Source organism: Mus pahari, chromosome 1 (genome assembly GCF_900095145.1).
Source record: "Mus pahari chromosome 1, PAHARI_EIJ_v1.1, whole genome shotgun sequence".
Classification (NCBI taxonomy): Eukaryota; Metazoa; Chordata; class Mammalia; order Rodentia; family Muridae; genus Mus; species Mus pahari.
This window is the reverse complement of record NC_034590.1, coordinates 95,301,740-95,323,801: the sequence shown is the minus strand read 5'-3', so window position 1 is coordinate 95,323,801 and position 22,062 is coordinate 95,301,740. Positions and strand designations below refer to the sequence as shown.

The 22,062-nt window shown below is 48.1% G+C and overlaps 1 protein-coding gene across 4 annotated transcripts in view; it reads right to left on the bottom strand.

Annotated features, from left to right (window-relative positions):
• Kiaa0556 (KIAA0556 ortholog) overlaps nucleotides 1-22,062 on the bottom strand; it is a 171,147-nt gene that overhangs the window by 23,400 nt on the left and 125,685 nt on the right. For all 4 annotated transcript variants that reach the window (XM_021197601.2, XM_029542828.1, XM_029542815.1 and 1 more), the window contains 3 exons: nucleotides 10,827-11,700; nucleotides 3,281-3,985; nucleotides 2,136-2,344 (listed from right to left, as the gene is read on the bottom strand). In XM_021197601.2, coding sequence (XP_021053260.2) covers nucleotides 2,136-2,344; nucleotides 3,281-3,985; nucleotides 10,827-11,700 — 1,788 coding nt within the window. The remainder of the gene's footprint in view (nucleotides 1-2,135; nucleotides 2,345-3,280; nucleotides 3,986-10,826; nucleotides 11,701-22,062) is intronic.

Sequence of the window (22,062 nt, the reverse complement as noted above, 5' to 3'; positions counted from 1 at the left end):
TTCAGGATAGCATTTGAAATGTAAATAAAGAAAATATCTAATAAAATAATAATAAAAAAGAAAAAAAGAAAGATGGAAGAGGAGAAAGGAGGGTGGATGAGGAAGGAGAAAGGAGAAGACAGGAAGAGGCAGAGCTGGAGGGAGAAGAGAGGTGGGAGGAAAGGAAGAGGAAGAAGAAAGATGGAGGAGGGAAGGAGACAGAAGAAAGCAGGAAGAAGGGTGACAAAAGGAGTCAGAGGGAGAGAAGAGGCTGAGACGAAGAGAAGGGGAAGGGAGGAAGAAGGAAGAAAGGTCACCTCAAACCACAGCAGGCGACCCCCACTTTGGCTGTCCAGAATTGGCATCTTAGGGGTGGGCTGAGACTCCTGTATGGTTAGAGCTCTTAGTTGACCCCCATGAGTCTTGTCTACTTATAGGTCAGAGTCGTCTGCTATACTCTGCTTGGGGTCTCTACATAAGACTCATTAATTTATTATTTTATATTAATTCTCCTGGACAAAGCCGCCTCCAGTGCTTCAGTCAGGGATGGTGCAAGGCAAAAGGAAGCAAGAAGTTTGTCTTCCCCAGGACCCAGCAGTCTCTCATGCTCTGCAGGTCAGGTGCATCAGCAGGTGCTCCTGGGCCTTGACATTTGGAAACCACTGGGAAGATGAAGGACTTCAAGGGCAGCTCCCTGGAGACCAATAGGTCAAGAGCAGATTGTGGGCAGGAAAGACTTGGAACTTTCAGTTAATTGTCACTTTTAAACTGAGATCATTTAAGACCCAGATTTCTGGCTTCTTTTGAAAAGATCATGAGAACAGGCAACAATGGGTGATGAGCTGTCATTGGTCAGAGTGGCAGTCCCTTCTCAGGCTCCTGCTTGTGGTTGTCTTACCCCATGCCTGCTTGGCCTTGATGCTCCAATCCCATTGAACAGGGATCTGGTCTCTATGCCAGCTGTCTGCTTTCCTCACACAGTTCTGTGGGCCAGCAGGTCTCCTGGGGCTTCTGCCTGTCCCATCCATCTTTTTTCTGTTCCTCTCTTTCTCTGCATGACAGGACCCTCCCCTGAGACTCTGGGGCCTCTCCATTTTCATCAGTGGACCCTGACCTGAGCTCACTCTTGCCCATTTTCTTTAGCACTATGCACTCAGACTCTGGCTTTGATACCTTTGTGGTTACCCTCAGTTAAGGCACTGAATCCATGCCCTCAGCAGGAAGACAACAGTCCCTACTTGTTCTATATGAAGGTCATCTGGGGGCGGCATACAAAGCCTGCATCACTAGTGAGCTTGGGTGTGCTCAGGCAGCCAGCTGTACTCACTGTTTTGTTTATAAATGGTTCTAGGGGTATTACCTGGGCCTAAAAGCATGGCAGGCAAATACTTTCCCAATGATCTACATCTACAGAGTTTCTCTAACCTGGCCAGGATGGTTCTGAACTCATTCTACAGCTCTAATTTGCCTTAAACTTGCAAATGGCTGGCTTTCAGGCCTGTACCAACAAGCTCAGCTCTGATCATTTTTTTTTCCTTTCCATGACTTTTTTCACATTCTATCTCCATTGCAGCCTCTCCCCTCTTCTTCTCCCAGTCCTGCCCTTACAAATCCCTCTCCTCACTACCCTCTTCCCCCTTCTCAGAGAAGGGAAGCCCCCCTTAAGAACTCTGCTCATTGTTTTAATGGAAAGCCTGCCTCTTTCAGGCATTTCTGTTCTACTCACAATGGTGCGTGGTCTGAAGCAGCCCCAGGCACACCCTTCTCCCCAAAGCCAACACAACCTCTGTATTATACACATGCGGCACTGAACACAAAGTTCAGCCTATACTTCCTGGCTTTGATGAAAATTTGAATCTTTACTTTCAGTTAAAAAAAATTAGAAAGTGAAATATGAAACACTGAATAGAAAATGAAAGAGAGAAAAAGGGGACTGTCAAGGCGGCAGCCCCAGCAGCATAAAGGACTTCCATCTTCCTTTCTCTCCCTGCTGTGAGTCAGGAGCAGTAATCCATTTAGGAGCTGCCCCACTACTTGGAAGGCTGAGGCAGGAAGAGAGTGAGTTCAAGGCCAGACTGTGCTGCACAGTGAGACCATGCGCTGAAAAACAAAAGGAATCCAGTTAGCGGTACTCCCCAGATCCACTCCAGTCTTACCTGGTCCTGGGCACCCAAGCCAGCCTGTGTGAAAGGCCTTTCATCCTGACCTTCACCGTCAGCGGTGCTGGGCCTCCTTAGCACCTCTTCAGGCTGAAGGCCACACAGGCTCTCAGCGTCCATGTCAAAAGTATCATCCAAGCAGAATATAGCCTCCAGGATGTCCTCATCCATAGTGAAGAGAATAGTGTCTCCAAAGTGCTCGGGGGCTGCGCACATCACCAAGAAGAGAGAAGAGTCAGCTGGCCTCAGGCCCCAGTGATCTGCCATCCATAACATGTCATAGTGTCCCATACACTATGTGGTCTCAAGGAACTGATGAAAGTTCTTGATGTGAGCCAAGAGCTCAACCCCCACATTTCACCAAGCTGAGAGCCACATTGGTGGGACCTCATGGAACAAGAATTCTTGTTATCTCTCACCATATAAGTCCCTGGTGTGCGTGACACACTGGGTGCCCAACCACACTGATCCCTGAGCCTGTTTCTGCAGTTCTGGGGATATAAGACCCCAGGGCCTTTGCACATGCTGTTCAAGAGGTCTACCACCAACCTATAGCCACAGCCTTCCCTTGCTTTAAATCTTGAGATAGCCTTGTTAAGACCCAGACTGGCCCTGAACTTAGTCTATAGCTTACATGAGCTAGAGTCTTTGGTGAAGCAGGATTTCAAATAGTGTTTATGGGATAGGGGGTGGTCTTGGGGGTGACTTTACCAACCATGTATAACCCTGGGGCTGGGATTACATGGGTATACTGCCTAGCCTGGCTTCCTGTGGGCCCTTTTATAAAGCACCTCCTCCAGAAGGTGTGGGCATTCTCCCAACCTGGGGAGTTGGGCTCTAATGACTGGCTGGCCCATGGGCTCCCTAAATATCCCACCCCTCTGCCTTAAGGCAAGAAAGATGATACAATTCATGACTGGGAACTTGCAGAAAAGCCCCTTCTCAGGTTCAAGGTCCTAGTCTCTAGAAAGACACTTAGTATTAGAGGGCCAACTCTGGCCCACCTATCCTGGAGGAGGTGAGGGGTGCACCTCATGTCTAGGAAGACCTTACCTGTCCTGGGCTAGCTCATGGGCTTCCACTCCATGCCTCAGAGAGTAGCAAACAAGGACTTGTAGGAAATCCCCACAGATATACTGTACCTCCCATCAGGGTTCCTGAGGCTTTGGCAATTTCTCCTTCAAAGATACACTGAGTATCCAACAGCATTGTGATGTCCTTCACACCTCGGAAGGAGTGGATTCGAGACTTATTGTAATTCCAAATCCTAATCAGGGCAACTTGGCAAGGGTGTATGAACTCAATGGAGATGGTGTGGGTCATGCCTGGTGTGAAGGGGGCCAGCCAGACATGCATGTCGTCCTGGGTCCTGTTCACCCCATCAATGAGATTGGAGACTACACGTGGGTCTTTCCCATAAGCTGGTAAAATATTGATGTCAGGGGGGTCCGCTGTAATGCTGGAAATCTGTACTGGTTCCCCTGAGGAGCTGAATATTTCTATGCCATTAAGGCCAACATAGTGTCTGTCTCCCCATGTAGACTTGATATCAATAACCAAGTGCTGTCCATAAGGGAGGACTGGGATTTTAAAGTCGCTGTCACCATCCATCTCTGTGGAGGGCTCTGGCTCTTCCTCTCTGCAAGGGGCTGGGGATTCCTCATGCCGGCTGCTCCTCTGCTGCTTCAGGAACTCATCTAGGATGTCCCCCTGTGGCTCCAGGGCAGAGATTCTGCCCCGGTGGGCACGGTCAAAGGCAGTGAGGGAGTCCCATGACGCATGCAGTGCGTGTTCCTGCTCACCATACCACTGCAACCAAGGCAGTGTCTGAGTGGCCTGGATGTCTTCTGAAAGAGAACACAGGAGGGAGCACCCTATTAGTGTCACACACCTTGGAAATTGTCTCATGTATTCCCTAGGAACCAGGGAAGCTCTGTTGCTTCATTAAAGTCACTGTCTTGTTTGTCCCTCACAACTCCAAGAAGGATGTGTCAGTCCTGTCTTATAGATGAAGACACTGAGGCTCAGAGAGCAGGGTGCCTGCCAAGCTGGATTCATTCAGATATTAATTAATTGATAAGGTACTCCACAACACAGAGATGGTCCACATGAGTATTTCACAACTTCAGGATGGACTAGGTAAACTATGGCTTCCTGTCCCACATGATCTTCAGTGTTGGTCTTGACAAAGAACTGTTTATCATAACCTAAGTCTAGACTCTCTTTTCAGGAAAAACAAGACATATTTTTAATAGACTTTGAACTTTCTAGGAGTATAACAGTTATGCAAATCAGGAGAAGAGCTACAGTTTGAATCTTGAATGTTTCAGGCTTGGCATCCATACTGTGGCACTACTGGGAAGGGTGGAGCCTTTACAAGGTGAGTCCACGTCCCTGAAGGGGACTCTGGGATGTTCTCCCTTTCTTCACTCTCCAGCTACCATCAGGTGAGGAGCCTCCCTTACCACACACTGCCATCACATCCTGTTTTCTGTAGGCCCAAAGCAACATGGCTAGATAGCTCAGGCCTGAGCCTCTGAACTTGTGGGTCACAATGATCTATTACCTTTGAAATTTGTTCGTCTTGAGTACCATGGTGACAGGAAGCTGACCCAGGAAGGCTATTTTGGCATTAGAAACTTTACCAGAAGTCACTCCACTTTGAAACTCCCACAGCCAGGGACATATCATGGCCCATGGGATCTGAGTTGGTCACAGTGTAGGCTGCACTACACTGGAGGCTGGACCAGTCACATGATTCTGGCAGCACTACAAGGCATTATTCAACAGTGGGATGAATGCTCAAGAAAGAATGTTAAGTCTGAGTATCAGCACTGGTCTGTGGAGGCAGGAGGATCACAAGTTCAAAGCAGCCAACTTCACTAAGTGTATGAAAGGGTAAGGCATTTGTCTGCTTCCATGTATGAATAAAGCCTGAATCTGATCATGGGGACTCAACCAGTACTTCAAGGAAGGCTCTGAAGCTCCCACTCAGGGTCTACACGCTCAGTGTGACCATCAGGCAGTGCCTTTTGTTGGCAGCCAAGCACAGCCAGTCATGGGAAGACGTCACTGTGAATACACAGCAGCATGCAGCACTGCCATTCCAGACTGGTTTCCTACTGGGCAGCGCCTGCACTCCACTCCCTGCTCGTGCTCCAGGGAGCTTGGCACTATCAATTACTCTTCTCTCTAGGATTCTCCAACACTGCTTCTTCCTGAGCTTTCCACTGCTCGCTCTGCCTACAGACATGTGTACATCTCTCCTGTCTAGAAAAGGGAAGGTACCAGATCTTGTGGTTCCCTCCCATCATGCTCTGTTCTCCTCCCCTTTTCTGTATAGACATCCTGTTTCCTGTCTCAATAGTGGCCTTTCAACTCCATCCTGAACTCAGCTTCCCTTCTTTGGGGAACAAGCCTCAGCTTTCTGAAGACCATCCCACTGTGAGGCTCTCCACACAGAAGCTCGGGGTCTGTCATTCCCCTGGCTGAGCCAGACTGATGAGATACAGGGTTGATGTATGTGGGGGCCTAGTTGACTACACTGTGGGGAACCTGCCTAAAAATGATGCCAACTTGGGAGCAGGAACCAAAAGGTACAGAGAAACTTTGATGGCTTTCTATGGGATCCTGCATCCCCTGTTCCAGAGAGCCCTGGTGGCTTTTTACACTTTGAATGCCTAGGATGCCTATGACTCTCAGGACTCCCCATTTACAGCAGTGACAAGGACTTCCAGTCTTTGTCAGTTTTCACTTCATTCCTGACATCCCAGACAAAGGTCTTGAATTTGACGGTCTGTCTCCCAGTGATTTAGGAAACACACCACTTCAGCTCCCTGACCCAGAGAGCTAGCTAGCTAGCTTTTGTTTCTTTTCCTTTCCTTTCTCTTTCTTTCTCCACCCATATATCTCTTTCTTTGCTTCCTTCTCCGCTCCCCTTTGAGATGCAGTGTTATTGCATAGCTCAGACTGGCTTCAAACTGTGACCAACCTGCCTCAGCCTCCAGAATTTCTGGAGCACAGGTGTGCCTGCCACACTCAGCCTACTCACAGCTCCCTAGCACAGTGGTGCCACCTTCTTGCTGCAAAGTCTAAGAGGACCTGAGACTTACTTGGTCCTTGGTTCCATCCTGCCCTGTTCTTACCCAGCTAGCACTCTCTCTCAGCCCCACACAGGCACTGTCCAACCTCAGAGCAAGTTTTGCCAGGCTTCTCTAATTCCAGTGACAAGACTACTAGGCTCTTTGCCAATGACAGATAGGAAAGAGGGGACAAAGCAGGCATGGGAGAACCCACAGATGACAGCCTCCACACTGATCTGGAGGACTGAAGGCAAGAAGCCTCTCTATCTTAGAAAACACTTTCTAGATATTTCTAGTACCTCATGCTATCTGTGTGGTCTGGTCACTTTAACTCCCTGAGCCATGAGCCTATAGCAGAGTTTGTCACATGCTATTTTCATCGCCACGATCAGATCATTTCTTATGCCAGGAACAACAATGCTTTTGCTCACTGTGCCCATAAGCCCTGTTGTGGCTCTTCCTAATTCTGCAACCTCCATCTCCCCAGCCACTGCTATTCTCTTTCACCCCACCAGATGTCTTCTTCAGTGGGGCTTTGTCCTTCTCTGTCTTCTGCGGGGACAGCTCTTCCTCCACATGGTCACTTCCTTTCAGTGCCACCCCTCCACCTCATCCTTGCTCCATGGCATGACCCGGTGCCATGCACAGAAAGCATGAGGTGCTAGAAATATCTAGAAGTGTTTGCTGGGACAGGAAGGCCTGTCAACACTAGCTTCTTGCCCTCAGTCTCTTGGATCAGCCTGGAGGTCACAACCTGCAGATTCTCCCATGCCTGTTGTATCCCTATCTTCCTATCTGCCACCAATAAAGAACCCAGAAGTCCCCATATTCTCTCCTCCCAGGAACTGATATGACATGTGGCAGAAGGGGCTCTAGCACAGGCTGTCATCACTCTGGTCTCTGTGATCTGAATTCCTCTGACTGAAAGCAATGGCGGGATTAGCCTATAAGCGTGCCAGGAAACACTAAGCGCCATACACCAGGAACTTGGCTGGCATGCCTCTGCCAGGGAGCAGGGATTTGGCATTCCTTCTGAGTCTGCCTTCCAGACTCTGCCCCGAGTCGCATACTTGTTCTAAAAGTAGAGGCATAGACTTTCTCCTGGCCCTGTTGGCTGTGATGGCAGCTGGCATCCAGGTGTCTCCCTGTGTGCCTCTCTCTGCTGGGGATATGCTCTGAGACTACTTGGGACTAAGCTAAGGCTTGGCTTGTCACTGATGACAAGCTTATCCTAAATCTCTGTTAGACAGGAAGTTTCCTGTTTCTCTTCTGTGGTACTGAGGATGAAATACATGTTAAATGCGCTCTCATTAAGCCATGTCCCCAGATCCAGTCCTAAACCCAAATGAGCAGCAGAAAGCAATGGTGTCCATCTGTAGTCTATGAAGTCTAGAAGGATCTCTGATGATTACACAACAGGATTCAAGATGCCAAAAGACTCGTCCTGTGTGGAGTCAGATTTGGACAATTGAAACTCAGAGTTTATAACATTGCCCTCGTTACCATCACCACATCAGCATCAATGGCCACTAACACAGGAAACAAGAATGGACAAGGGGAAATACAACACAACTACCTTCCTTCCACTGCACCTGCTTCAGTCATTGCTGGCTGAGCAAGGTCTGGACAGCTGACCCAAGTCTACCAATCAACACCCCTTGAGACTTCAGAGTTGGCTGCAGGGCCCAGAACCAGCACCCAGACACTTGGGACCGAAAGGCCTTTGGCTACTTGTGAACAAACTAGCAAGGAAAAGGTGGTCTGGTGGACTTGTGAGGAGAACCAAGGGAACAGGGAGAAGATGCTACTAGCCTTTGGTACTTTGGAGTACCCTGAGGTCTCCCTACTCCTCTTCACTGCTCATGGTAAAGGCTGATGAGACCTCATCCACCTGTGGCCGATGCACCCCAGTTCCAGAGTGGACATGGCATTATAGTAAAACATGATTCCCTGCTGGGCCACAGTAAAGGCCCACTGTGGGGGACTCACCATGGGGGAGCTCTGTGAAGCTTATTGCTCCACTAGCATTTTGGTAGACTCAGCCAGCATGCTTCTTGGAGGCCCAGGCAGTGAGGCTTTGCAATTGGGTGATGGGTAATAACACTATTTCTAAACAACTTTCCTTGTTAGCAAAACCAGCTAACAAGCACTAAATCTTAAGGACTTGATTCTTGATGTGTCATCGAGCCAAGCAGGGAAATGCCTGGCAAGAAACTCAAGTGAGATTGAGGCCTCTGAACTTGGACAGTTGGACTGTTGCCTGTCACCAAGAACTCCCTGCAGCTGTTTAAAGCCTGGCTGGCCATCCAGCGAGTGTTGGCAGTTATGCTAATGGCTCAGGAGGGTGGGACTGATCCACGGTGGCTCAAATTCTATACTAGCCCCACTGGGTGTGGGAAGGGATCTCTAGAAAAGTTACTTACACGTCACATTTTTTATCCGTAAGATGGGGCTGTTAAGAGGATTCAGAATCATTAAGGTTGGACCAGACCTTGGCAAAGAATACATGGATCCAGGCCCTGCTTGTCACCACTGTCCTGCCCCACAGCATGTCACCTAAGCCAGGCTTTCATACTCAGAAGGCTTCTCTTTCTTTTACTGTCTAAGTTTTTTTTTGTGTGTGTGTAAATAATTGTGTGTGCATGGATACACATATTTGCATGCCTGTGGAGGCTAGAGGACAAACCTGGTTATCATCTTGAGGGAATGCCCATTTCTGTTGAGACAAGGTCTCTCACTAGCCCGGATATCATTATTTGGCTAGACTGGCTGGCCAAAAAGGGATCCTCCTGCCTCTGCCTCCCCCAGAGCTGGAATTATGTGGGTTTGGAGCATCCAAATCAGGTTCTCAAGGACATTGCCAATCAATCCCCTTACCCTTGACCATTTTAATGTTTTTCTTGAGACGGGGCCTTTCTATATAGCAGAAGTCTGTCTTGGTGATACTCCTGCCTCAGCTCCCTGAGGGTAGAGGGTTCAGGCTTAGCTCTACCATGCCCTTCTGGGATTTCCTGATCTTCGCTTTATCCAGTCTCAGCGTCTAGATGAAAGGTGGGCAGCGGCACAGACCCAGAGGACAGCCAGAGGTGGGGGGGGGGGGCCTCAGATTCTGAGGGATACAAGAGGAAACAAGCAGACACTCAATGATGAAGTGACCTGAGATGACTCACTAAGGAGGATGAGCAGGGATTCCTGTGGCCACACCAAGAGGCCAACACAGAGCATGGGTGATGCAGGCTGGGCATGGGGGAGCAGAAGAATTAACCATTTGTTGAGGCATGCTTCTGTGCCAGGTTACCTGCCAAGCACAGCCCACAGATCTCAAATGACCACCTAAAATTCTAGAGGAAACGGGTGCTTTGTGGGAATAGGGGGAAAGGAGTTCAAATTGAGGCCAGCAGGTCTGTGGGGTACAAGGCACAGGCTGATGTCTCACTCATTACTTGCTGAACATTTCCCAGGAAACAGGGAAGCTCTGTTGCTTCATTAAAGTCACTGTCTTGTTTGTCCCTCACAACTCCAAGAAGGATGTGTCAGTCCTGTCTTATAGATGAAGACACTGAGGCTCAGAGAACAGGGTGCCTGCCAAGCCGATTCATTCAGATATTAATTAATTGATAAGGTACTCCTCAACACAAGGGCAAGTATGGGTGTCCCTATCAGTGTTCTCACCCTGGTGCCCTCTTATACAGTTGGACACAGCATTCCCTTCATAATACACTCCTTACTCAGGATGGATATGCAGTGCCCCGACTCTGGTGCCCTCTTACTCAGGATGAATATGTGAAGACCACACCCTGAGCACCCTTCACATCCAGGATGTGAATAACCCACTGCAAAGATTACAACAGTCTCAACCTGAACTCTGCCAACAGATGTGGCTTTTGTTTTTATTTTAATACTTGGAATTAAGCCCAGGGCCTTGCAACACTGAGCTACTGTTCCAGCCCTTCTGCCTCTATATTTTGAGACAAGGTATCACTAAGTTGATCAGGCTGGTCTTGAACTCACTCTGAAGTCTAAGTAGGCCCTGGACTTGTAACTATCCAGCCTCAGCCTCTGGAGTATCTGGGATTACAGGCCTGAGCCATGATGGCTTCTTTTAAATACACACAGTGGTTTCAAAATGATCACCATCAGTTGCTAACACTGTAAAGCAAGACTTTCTATACTCCAGTTTGTACTGACAAAAGCAAAAGCAAACTGGTACACTAGCCATGCATTCCTGGAGGCCAGCAACAAGATGGAGCGTGGAGGCTGCCTCCTTTCATTGGCCTTGGGCCTTGTGGCCTTCTAACAGTACAGACTCAGGTAAGTTACTAGGGACTAATGTCTTGATCAAAGGTGGAGAATTGAGTCCAGGTTGGAAAAACCTTGTAGTGCAAGAAAAATAGGCCAAGGTGCCAGTCATCCTGGTGTCAGTGACAATCACATCTAGGAGTTTAACAGGCAGAGTTCTTGGTTACCTCATTTGTACCACCTTTCTGGCTGAGACAGGAGATTTGTGATCTCCTACTTGAGAATAGCCCCTTGTTTTTTAGATAAGGAAAGCAGGGTACAAGGAAACAAAATGGTTTCATTCCAATGGGGGCAGCTTGAAGCTTACCTTTGCTGGCTGGCCGGTCATCACCATGGCTACTGCCGGCATCCTTCTTCAGGGCCCTCCTCCCACTAGCAGGGCGATCCCTGTTAGGAGGCTGACTAAAGATGTCTAAGTCATTGCCACAGGCTTTGGAGGATGCCTTGGGAGGTCTCTCTTCAGTGATGACATTCCAGCTGCTAGTCCTCCCTTGCTCACGACGAGGGCCTTTTTCCCTGGCCTCCACCTCTCCAGGAGCATCACCAATGGCATCCTCAGATGGAAGCCTGCTCTTCTGTTCCAGATCTTTTTCAGGACTGAGCCACAGGGGTTTGGGCTTCCCGACTGTCTGCTTCTTGCCCACTCCTGCTAGAGAAGGCTGTAACCAGTGTGGGGTTTTCCCAGTTGGTTCAGGGATTTTCCTACCCCTGAGATTTTCCAGCTGTTGGATCAAAGAGGGCTCCTCTTCTAGAGGAAGACATTTCCCAGGAGAGGAGGAAGAAGGGACACTGGGCCCATCACCCATAGAGGCAGGGGTTGCCAACAGTCTTACATCTTCTTGTAACTTGGACAAACTGTTCTTCGGGCCATATGTAGAATTCACCTTTTCACCAAGGAAATCTCCTTGTGAGGAAACTGTCATGTCCAAGGATTCAGCTGGCTGTGAGCAGCTGAGCCCAAGCTCCCTAGCATCACTCAAGGCAGCCATCCTGAGAACACCTTTGCTTTCTTTCCAGCCAGTGCTCAAGGCCTTGTCTGAGCTCTCATTCCTCTCTCTCTGAAGGTCCACAGGGATGGTACAGTCAAAAGGAGCTTCACCTCCTCCTTTCTCTAACACGCCATCAAAGATGAGGTTTTTGTTGACATAGAGTTTCACATTCTTAGCACCAATGTCAAGATCCTGAATGCACAAAATGGAGCAAAAAGAAAGCATGTGTCACCAGACGGATGTGTCAAACTGTGGAAGTGGAAGATACCCCAAACAGAAATGCACAGCGCTCACGATGGGAGCACTCTAGAGCTGCACCAGCACCTGCCAAATGGATCCCCTTCCGTCTCTCTGCAAAGCTGGACATCACCTTCTGTCAGGACACTGTTAATGGCCCACTGATTGGTTTCACTGCTTCCTGGTCTCCTGCTGCTGCCATCAGAGTTAACCTCCTACAGGAGCAGAGATGCCCATGCTCCCTTGTGAACCCTCTCAAGGCTTTTCACTGCTCAGCCAGTCTCTAAAGGTGTAGTGGTATATGCTTGTCATTCTAGCACTTCCCAGGGCCCAAGACATAGTGAACTGGAAGCCAGCATAGGCTATAAAGTGAGATTCTTGTCTCTAACAAAACAAAACAAAACAAAACAAAACAAAACAAAACAAAACCCAACCAAACAACCCCCCAAATACATGTATTTTGCATAAACTAAAATGCAGTGTGGTTCCTGGGGCATTTGCATCAAGCAGATCTGTTGTGCATGTCAAATGCAGTCTCCTGGACTCCTCAGATATCTCATATTGAGTATCTTAAAAGCAGAGCCGAAGACAAGAATGTGGTGAAACAGGAAGTAGAGACAGTAAGACAGGGTTGGAGGGTGCTCCCACAAGTGTCTGAGTGCTTCACAGCTGGGGGCAATCAGGGCTGTCTCCTGCTGGGGCTCTCCAAGGAATCCAGGGCTACTTTGGAAGTATGTCCCAAAGTTAGTGCATTTGTTCACTACTCACTAAAGGTGGCCCCTGGGGCAACAAGCCCTCACACATCACAAGCTGGGCACGTCCCTCAGCAGACAGCACAGCAAGCAGTGCTGAGCAGCAATGCCAGCATGCCAGGGACCCACTCGCTGCAGCTGCAGTCAAAGAAAGACCCAGGGGATGTGGCACAGGTACCAAGGCTGCAGCCTTGATATGGCAGTTTTAGTGAATCCTTGCTCTACTACTAACTTTTCTAGATGTTTCCATTGCACCAAGATGTGGAGAAGGCAGGCCAGCATGACACAGTGACCTTCACAGAAAGGTTCCTATCCCCTCATCCCCTAAACTCATGGCTTTTTCTCATGCATGTATCTGATGTGCATCTATTCATGCTTAAAGTAAGATCACCCTTTCTCCAGAGACCAGCTATCCCTTCCTTTCTGTGGTAGAACTCTTCCCAGGCTTTATCAAGGAATATAATTCATACATCAATCAGTAGACACCTCTTTACTGCCTCTTGGTATATCTGCCTGAAACAATCTCTACACTTAGGATAACAAACACTCCTATCACCCCCAAGTGATACACTTTGAAATCCTTCTCCCTCCCTGCTTTCTCAGACAACCCTCTCCCCCCTCTTTCCCCCCTCTCCCTTCTCCCTTTTCCCCTCTCCCTCTGTGTTTGTGTACACATGTGTTCCCTCTCCCTCTCCCTCTGTGTGTGTGTACACATGTGTTCCTTCTCCCTCTGTGTGTGTGTACACATGTGTTCCCTCTCCCTCTGTGTGTGTGTACACATGTGTTCCCTCTCCCTCTCCCTCTGTGTGTGTGTACACGTGTTCCCTCTCCCTCTCCCTCTGTGTGTGTGTACACATGTGTTCCCTCTCCCTCTCCCTCTGTGTATGTGTACACATGTGTTCCCTCTCCCTCCCCCTCTGTGTGTGTGTGTACACATGTGTTCCCTCTCCCTCCCCCCTGTGTGTGTGTGTACACATGTGTTCCCTCTCCCTCCCCCTCTGTGTGTGTGTGTACACATGTGTTCCCTCTCCCTCCCCCTCTGTGTGTGTGTACACATGTGTTCCCTCTCCCTCCCCATCTGTGTGTGTGTACACATGTGTTCCCTCTCCCTCTGTGTGTGTGTATATATACATGTGTTCCCTCCCCCTCTGTGTGTGTGTACACATGTGTTCCCTCCCCCTCTGTGTGTGTGTACACATGTGTTCCCTCTCCCTCTGTGTGTGTGTACACATGTGTTCCCTCTCCCTCCCCCTCTGTGTGTGTGTACACATGTGTTCCCTCTCCCTCTGTGTGTGTGTACACATGTGTTCCCTCTCCCTCTGTGTGTGTATATATACATGTGTTGTCAGAGGACAACCTGGGGGAGATAGTTCCTTCCACTATGTGTATATTAGGTACACCAGGGATGACACTCAGGTCATCAGGCTTGACACTAAGTGCTTTTGTCCACTGACACCTCAACAGGTCCCTTTTATAAAGTAGCACATTTTCTAGAACTCTGACATGCGGTTTGTAATGTGTCCTTCTTTCTACCTGGCTGCTTTAATCTGACCAGGATCACTCTGAGATGCATCTGAATTGTGAGAGGCTGAGACTTTCTTCCTGTCCGATCGCTGAGTATTCTATTCTACAGAAGTACTCACAGGTTGCCATCACACCTACAATGAAGCAGTCACTGTCACCCTTGCCCCTCTTTCTGATCTCTTGCCTCCCTTCCCAACAGGTTCCTGCTTGAACTCAATACACAATCTACTGTGTCAAGGCATCCACAGCTAGAGCAATGGCTTACCCCTGTGTCTGTGTCACCATGACAGACCCCCTTTCCTCAGCTTTGACAGTGGGTTACAGGGTCTGACCCAAAGCCAAAGCCAGGGTACCTCTTGCCTCCCTGCCATACCTGACTCGGCACAAAAAATAGGTAGCTGTCCCTCCTCCTTCACAATGCCATTGGCTGGGCTTTAGTGATGATACGCCTATGCCGGCATTATCTGGCTTCTGCCTAGCTGGCTACTCCCCTGCCCAGCCTCCTTGGCTTGTCTCTACGCCTGCAACCCCCACGAGTTCATCTGGGCCTGCTCCAGGTTTAAGGCTAGTTCTTTGAGTGTCTTGTACTCACCATGGCCCAAGGCTCTGAATGTCTCTATGGTCCAGGGATGCCCATTCCCTGACTCTCAAGTCCTGACCTCTCCACTGGCCCCTAAGGGATGACTGGCATTCTCTCTCCTCTTGGGAATTTCAACCTATATGTGCTTCAGAGCCATCAAATACTTAAACAATGTAGTGATAGAGCCCAGGCTAGCTTGAACTCTGCCTCTGCCTCTTAGGTGCTGGGGTTACAGCTCCCAACAGAGTTCTACATCACTTCCTCAAGCCAAACCTCTCCCCTCTTCAACACAGTTCTGCTAGTCAGTCAGTGTCTCAAATCTTAGGCTCCTTGTCCATGCCCTGCCACAGCCAACCTGTCAAGGAGTTCCTTGTCTCTTTCCTCTCCAATCTGACTTCATTTTCCACAGACATTGCTGCCCCAGTGCAGGCCTTTGTCATCTCTCCAGAGACACCAGAATCAACTAATTGGTCTCTCTGCTTCCATTCCACACTGTCACCCTGTACACACACTTCATTTCCCACATAGCAGCCAGACTCACTTAAAAACAACTTCAGTCAGACTACAGAAGCCTCCTGCCTAAACCACCCAGTGACTCCATGCTGTCAACCCTACCTACCTATTTATAGTCCCAGGTCCAGGTCTGCTTGCCTCCATACACTGCTCCTTGCCACAGCCCAACTCTTCTTACCTTCAGAGACTCCTCAACACCAGGCTTTAGAGAACACCCCACCCATTCCTCTCCCTCTCCTGATGCTCTTGAGTTCGCCAGTCTCTGAAATGGTCTCTCTTACCAGCATTTCTGGAGGGTTAGGGGCAGGGTTCTTTGTTTGTTTGTCTTTTTGTTTGAAGACAAGGTATATAGCCTTGGCTGTCCTGGAACTCACTATGTAGACCAGGCAAGCCTCACACTTTCAGAGATCTTCCTGTATCTGCCTCCCTAGTGAGAGATTAGAGGTATGCACCATCATAGCTGACTAAGGGGCCTTTCACATTTCAGACAGAGTCTCAGACTTGAGATCTCCCATTATGAGTTCTGGGATTGCAGTTCTACACCCCCATGCCCGGCTTGGCTGCTAATTTGGCTCTTGTAACCAAGTGAAGCTCCAAGTCAGAAGAGGTCCTCCACACTGCCTAAGGGCACAGCACATAGTAGGATCTTGGGCATCATCAGGGAACTGATATTTGACTAGCCTGGACATTCTCCTAAGACCAAAGAGGAAAAAAGATGACAGCCTGTGGCTACCCCTCCATGGCCCACCCTAGGCCACTCCTGATTTGTTTTGGCTTCTGATCTGTGTTTGGCATGTGTGGGCTCTGAGGCCCCAGGGCTATCCTATCTACCTACCTTCAATCCCCATGTCTTAGCCTCCCTGCAAGCTCTAACTAAATCCCTAGATCACCACAGATAGGTTTGCAGAACAATTCAGAAGGAGAGCCATCAAACCCGAATCCCTCCACAGGAACCTGGCTTCAATCATCCAATTGCGGGATGGCAGGCTACTATTTGCTGGCTGTCAGAAAAGTCGATGTTCAAAGCACGCTTTTACATGTTTATATGGATGTGCGCTCTGTTTAGTGGAGGCACAGAGCAAGCATGTGCTGTGAATTAATCAGGAAAGAGCTTGTGGAGGGGGATGGCACGGGCAGCTTTCAAGGAGCAGTTCTGAAAATTACCACCATGGAAACATCTGGCCAGACAGAAACATTCATTTAAAGAGGTGGCAGGGTATAGTTGGGCTTCCTATTCAGACAGTGGTGGATGGGCAACCTAGCTTTCCTAATGAGATGTCTGGCCCCCAAAACATGTCTGCTTCCCTTATGTGAACAGTCGAGAGCCCCACCTAACTAACTGCTCAGCATTACCTCAAGAATTCTGACTGTGGCAGATAGGAAGGCAGGTAAGGGAGGTAAGGGAATTATGAGCTCTGTGTAGCAGGGGGGATTTCTGAGCCCCTGCCTGGCCTGCAGCTTGCATCTCAAATATTTCCAGTACACACTACTATATCTGTGGGCCTATTTGATGAGGAATATCTGAGTATGGAACAGAAACAAAAGCCTGCACTGTCCCACAGTCCTGGACACCCTGCAAGCAAGCATTAAAACTTTCCCTCCTCCTTCTTGTCTAGCTAGAGCTTAATCCTGGCTGTGGCTGGCCCAGATTGAATTATTCATGTGGGTGGAACTCTGAGCCCCCAGTCTCCTAATTAAGTCCCACATACCATTTCCTACTCCTTAGAGGTAATGGTCTTGGGCACCTTGCAGTGGGTGTGTGTGTGCGCACACCCCCTTTCACATTTTGTTCTACCTATAGCCATCTCTCAGTATCTATGGGGGATTTATTGCAGGATCCCTGTGGGTATCAGCATTGTCTCATGCTGTAGTCCTGTGTATAAAACATCACAAATTTGCACATAACCTACGTATAGCCTCCTACTTCCTCCAAACCATCTCTAAGTGACTTATGGAGCCTAATGAAATGTAAATGCTATGGAAATTGTTATGCTACACTGTTTAGGGAAGAATAAGATAAAAAGATATACTGCAGAGATTTTTTTCTTGACTGTTTTTTATGCTGCTGATTGGATTCTGGAATGGGAACCTGTGGGTAGACAAGTCCATTGTTATGTAGCTGGGCCACACAAACATTGTCAAATCTCACTGGGAAGATGTATGGGATCCATACCCGCGCCACAGAGCCTTGGGGCTCGGGGCTTGCAGATGAGCACCCCTTAGCATCTCCTCAGCAAGATTCTAGAAGGATGTCTTTATAGATCTAGGGGAAATCTCCTGCTGTAAAGCCCAGCCTTTGCACCATGTCTAGTTACCAGTGCTTCAACTGAGGCTCTTCCTTCTTCACCTCAGATTCCAGTATGTTCAGAAATCTCATGCTTCTGACTGACTCAGCTAGAAGCATTTGTGAGTGTGCACTTGTGTGCAAGCGCTGAGTACACTCTCCTGTTCCTGTCCCTTATTTAATGAGAGATGTGGTGATACTTGTATTGTGCTACCCTAAGTGATGCACTGAAGCCCCATGGCTGCCACATGGTCTTTTTCCCAGTTCTTATATTCCCTCTTTCTTCTTTCCAGTTCTTAAGAACCAGACACACAGAGATGATAAATTGTGTTTAACATGGTATGAGTATCATTCCAGCCTAGATAACTCAATTAACTTGCCAAGGTCACTTACCTCCTAGGCTGGAGTGGATAACTGCCCTGCCTCTTCCAATGAACACACCTACTACTCAGCAAAGGTAAGTGGTCATGTGGTTCCCCTCATCTCTTTATGTGGACAGTACAGATCCAGCCCCATGGCTAGACAAATGGTCACCTCTGATCTTTCCTTAGAAGAGTGTCTTTCTGCAGGGACTTCCCAAATCAAGAGCAGGCCTGATGTCACCAGAGGAAGTCATTGGGGCCTGAAGATAAAGTCATTAAGAGGGCAGTAAAGATTCAGAGGGAGGTAGATTCCTGGTGACACCACGGGAATTCCTGGCTTCTGCCACATCTGAAACCAGCACCTAGGCTAGTGGTTCTCAACCATCCTAATGCTGCAGCCCTTTAATACAGGTCCTCATGTTGTGGTGGCCCCAATCAAAATTATTTTGTTGCTATTTTATTACTACAACTTTGCTACGGTTATCAATAGTAATGTAAATATCTAATATGCAACCTCTGGAGGGGGGTCATGACCCACAGGTTGAGAACTACCGGCAGAGACTCTTCTATCATAAAAACCAAGGAGTTGTCTTTTGTGATTAGTCAAGTTTGGTGGTGTTGGAATTTGTGAGACAAGGTCTCTACATAACCAAGGCAAATCTTGAACTCCCAAGTCTTCTGCTTCAGAATCCCAAGTGCTAGGATTACAGGCATATGCCACTCTACTCAACTCTGAGACACTTAACGTGGCTACTGAGACAATCCTAGCTGACACCATAGCCCTGCCACACGCTGCCCTGCATAGCACACCCTGCTCTTGACTAAGATCATGGGGTCTCAGCCATCCTAAGTTTGGACGTGTCCTGCTAGCAAAGCTTGGCCTAGACCCAGCCTCTGAGGTCAACATCTCAGCCTTATGCTAATGATCAATTCCCTGCTCACCAGTACCTTGCTTAATGCCACCAGGTTACCTACCTCAGCTAACTAAGTGTTTGCTATGATTAGAATCAAAATTTTAAACTGTTTTTTTTTTTTTTCAAGAAAAAACATTTTGAGACATATTAGGCCGTTTAAATTTGGAATGGTAAGGATTGAGTAACTCAGAGGGAATAGGGACTCCACAAGAAGACAACAAAGACAACTAACCTGAACCCTTAGGGGCTCCCAGAGACTGAACTACCAACAAAAGAGCATACATGGGCTGGACCTAGGCCCCCCCCCCACATGGATAGCAGATGTGCAGCTTGGTCTTCATGCCAGTCCCCCAACAACTGGAGCAGGGGCTTACCCTGATTCTGTTGCCTGCCTATGGATCCTGCTCCCCTTTAAGTGGCCTGCCCTGTCTGGCCTCAGTGGGAGACGATGTGCCTACTTCTGCAGTGACTAGAGATGCCAGGGTAGGTTAGGACCCAGAGAGGAACCTCTCCTTTCTCAGAGGTGAAGGGGAGGGGTGGAGGAAGGAGGAACCATGTGATGGGAGAATTAGGAGGAGAGGGGGCTGTGATGGGGAAGTAAAGTAAATAGATAAATTAATTAGTGAAAAATATGGAATGGTGATTAGAGCAAAATAATAATTACTGTCCAGCCTCATGATGTTAGACATTTGGGTTATTAGAAAGAAACATAAACTTGAGTGTTCAGGGGAACTAAAGTGTTCATGAATTGAAAAGGGCCATAGCTAGGGCTCAAGTTCAAATGCTCTGTGATAGACCAGGAGTGGCAGGATAGGAATGTCCTTGTGTTGACACTCAACAGTCTCTGCATTATATCACTTGAATCCTTTCCAGAAAAACAGCGACCAATGCACCTGATATCACCAGAGAAGCCAGGCACACTCAAGAATGGCTTGTGCCCAAGCCATGCTGCTCCTAGCTAGGCAAGGCCTGGAGGCTATTGCCTGGGTCCTCCTGCCCTCAGCATCCCTCAGACAGCAGCCATGGTGGCCTTTTAGGTCCTTTGGTCAAACTTTCTCCTATTAAGAACATTTCAGTGATTCTAAGGCTGGTATCTGCATGGAGATGATAGGGAGCCAGGACTTAGCTGAGCATCCTCATGTACTCAGAACAACATTTATGACATTAAGCACGTAGCTCTGAAGACTGGCATCATCATGTAACAAGACGATGGTTTTGTAGACTGCTCTCTTGTGGGAAAGTTCTAACAGGGGCTCTTGCTCTGACCACACCTCTGTTCTCTTACCAATAAGGCCCAACCATTCAGGGCCACACGACCTGGCCCTGCCTCTCTTTAGGGCCTCCTCTTGATTATCTAGGTCTATCAGGTTCTGGCCACTCATGCGACTTCTGTCCTGGTAGTTGCTAAGCGTGTTCCTGCCCTTGGATTTCCTCTTGCTATGCCCCTAACAGGAATATTCTTCCCTTGGCTCTTCTTCTCCCTAGCTTTTTACTGCAGTTTGAATGAGAACGATCTTCATAGGCTTGTATGTTTGAATACTTGGTTCTCAACTGGTAGGTCTGTTTGGGAAGGATTAGGAGGTGTGTCATTGTTGGAAGGGGTGTCTCACTGGGGATAGGCTCTGAGGTTTCAAAAGACTGGAGCCATTCCCAGTGTGCCTTTCTGCTTCCTGTTTGTGGCTCAAGATGTGAGCTCTCAAACATACATGCCTTTACTCTGCCATCCTGTCTATAACTCTCTGAAATCATAAGCTCTTCCTTTTGAATTATACACTTCCTTTTATAAGTTGCCTTGGCCATAGTGTTTTGTCACTGCATAAGAACAGTAACCAAGTCATTTCCCTAGCCCAAGGTCTTCTCAACACTTAGCACTGAACTCTCAAACTCATTTATATTCTTGTTTTACCTTTGAATTGCTTTCAGAAGGTGCAGGGCTTTTCACACAGGGCCATATCTATTTGTTCCTTATAGTCTGAGCACTAGGGCCTGTGCAACCCACTGTACAGTCACCACCTTGTACATAGATATTTTAAATGGAATTTAAACTAACTTTGAAATGAAGATTCTCAGGCCTATTGACTACATTTCACTCCCTATGATGTCTAGGCTGGAGCTGCCTCTTGCATTTGGTACTAAGGGTGACAGTGGCAGTGTGGTTAGCAAGGACAGCACACATAACTCAGACTGTTATAAAGGAAAATGGAGCATGGGGAGTCAGTAGAAGTCTATTAGGATGGTGCGTTTGCCTGTTTTCTGTTATAACATCAAGTCACCTAAGGCTGCGTAACTTTATCAAGAAAAGAAGTTTATTTAACTCATGGTTCTAGAGGTTCAAGGTTTTGTGGAGGTCTCAAAAGCCTGAGAGCATCACAGCAGGGTGTGTTGGAGTGGGAGATCACATAGAGGACAGAAAGCTAAAGAACTCAGAGAGCGTGTTCTTTTTAAACCAGCCATCACTTGAGAGCTAGCACGGGGTCTCAGGAGAACAAACCACCCCTTCAAAGGGCAGTGAGTCACTTTTCTCATAACTATAACAAAACACTTGGCAGAAACTGTTTATGAAAAAAAAAAGGTTATTTTGCATACAGGCTCAGGGGGCTTAGTTCACTACAGTAAGAAAAGTTGGCAGAGCTCATTACAGCAGATTTGAAGCAGAGTCTGGAACTACAACTGGGCTAAATAATCTTCAAGGCTTTTCTCCTAGCGACCTACTTCCTTCCATCAGCCAGGTCTCGCTTCTTAAAGGCTCTAGAACTCCCCTAAACCTATTCCCCACACTGAGAAACAGGCATTCAAAACAGGAACCTATAGGTGACTTTTCAGATTTAAACTACTCCAGGAAGTGTTCTAAACTTCGCATCAGATGGAGCCCTTTTCCAAACCACAGCAGACACGCAATCATCTACTACAGAGACTGCTGTCCCCCTCCCTGTCACAACTGTCTCTTGGCTAAGGAAGCCCACCTGATCCTCATACTCCCTAGCCAGCCCAGTCCCTTGTACCTCCCAGCTGGGTAAATCTTCTATGTGTGTGGACCATAAGAAGATGTAGCAGACATGTCATCCTACCCTCCTCCTGCCCTAAGCAGACATTGCCAAGCAACCACAGTGGACCCTGATGAACTAGAGGGAAGGTTCTCATGGCAGCACCTCAGGCATCCACTTCCAATCAGACCAAGAGACCCAGGCCATCTGCAGTGTGGGTCTTACTTTTCCAGACTCAGCTTCTTCATCATCAAGACAGGGAGGACTGTCATCAGCCATAGGATGGTTGGTGGTCAGATAAGCTACTTCCCACATTCAGTTACTCATTCTCACATGCATGTGCCTCTCAAAGGCCTGCTTTTAGAGTAGTGAACAAATGACAGCTGTCACAGCAGACATTGTGT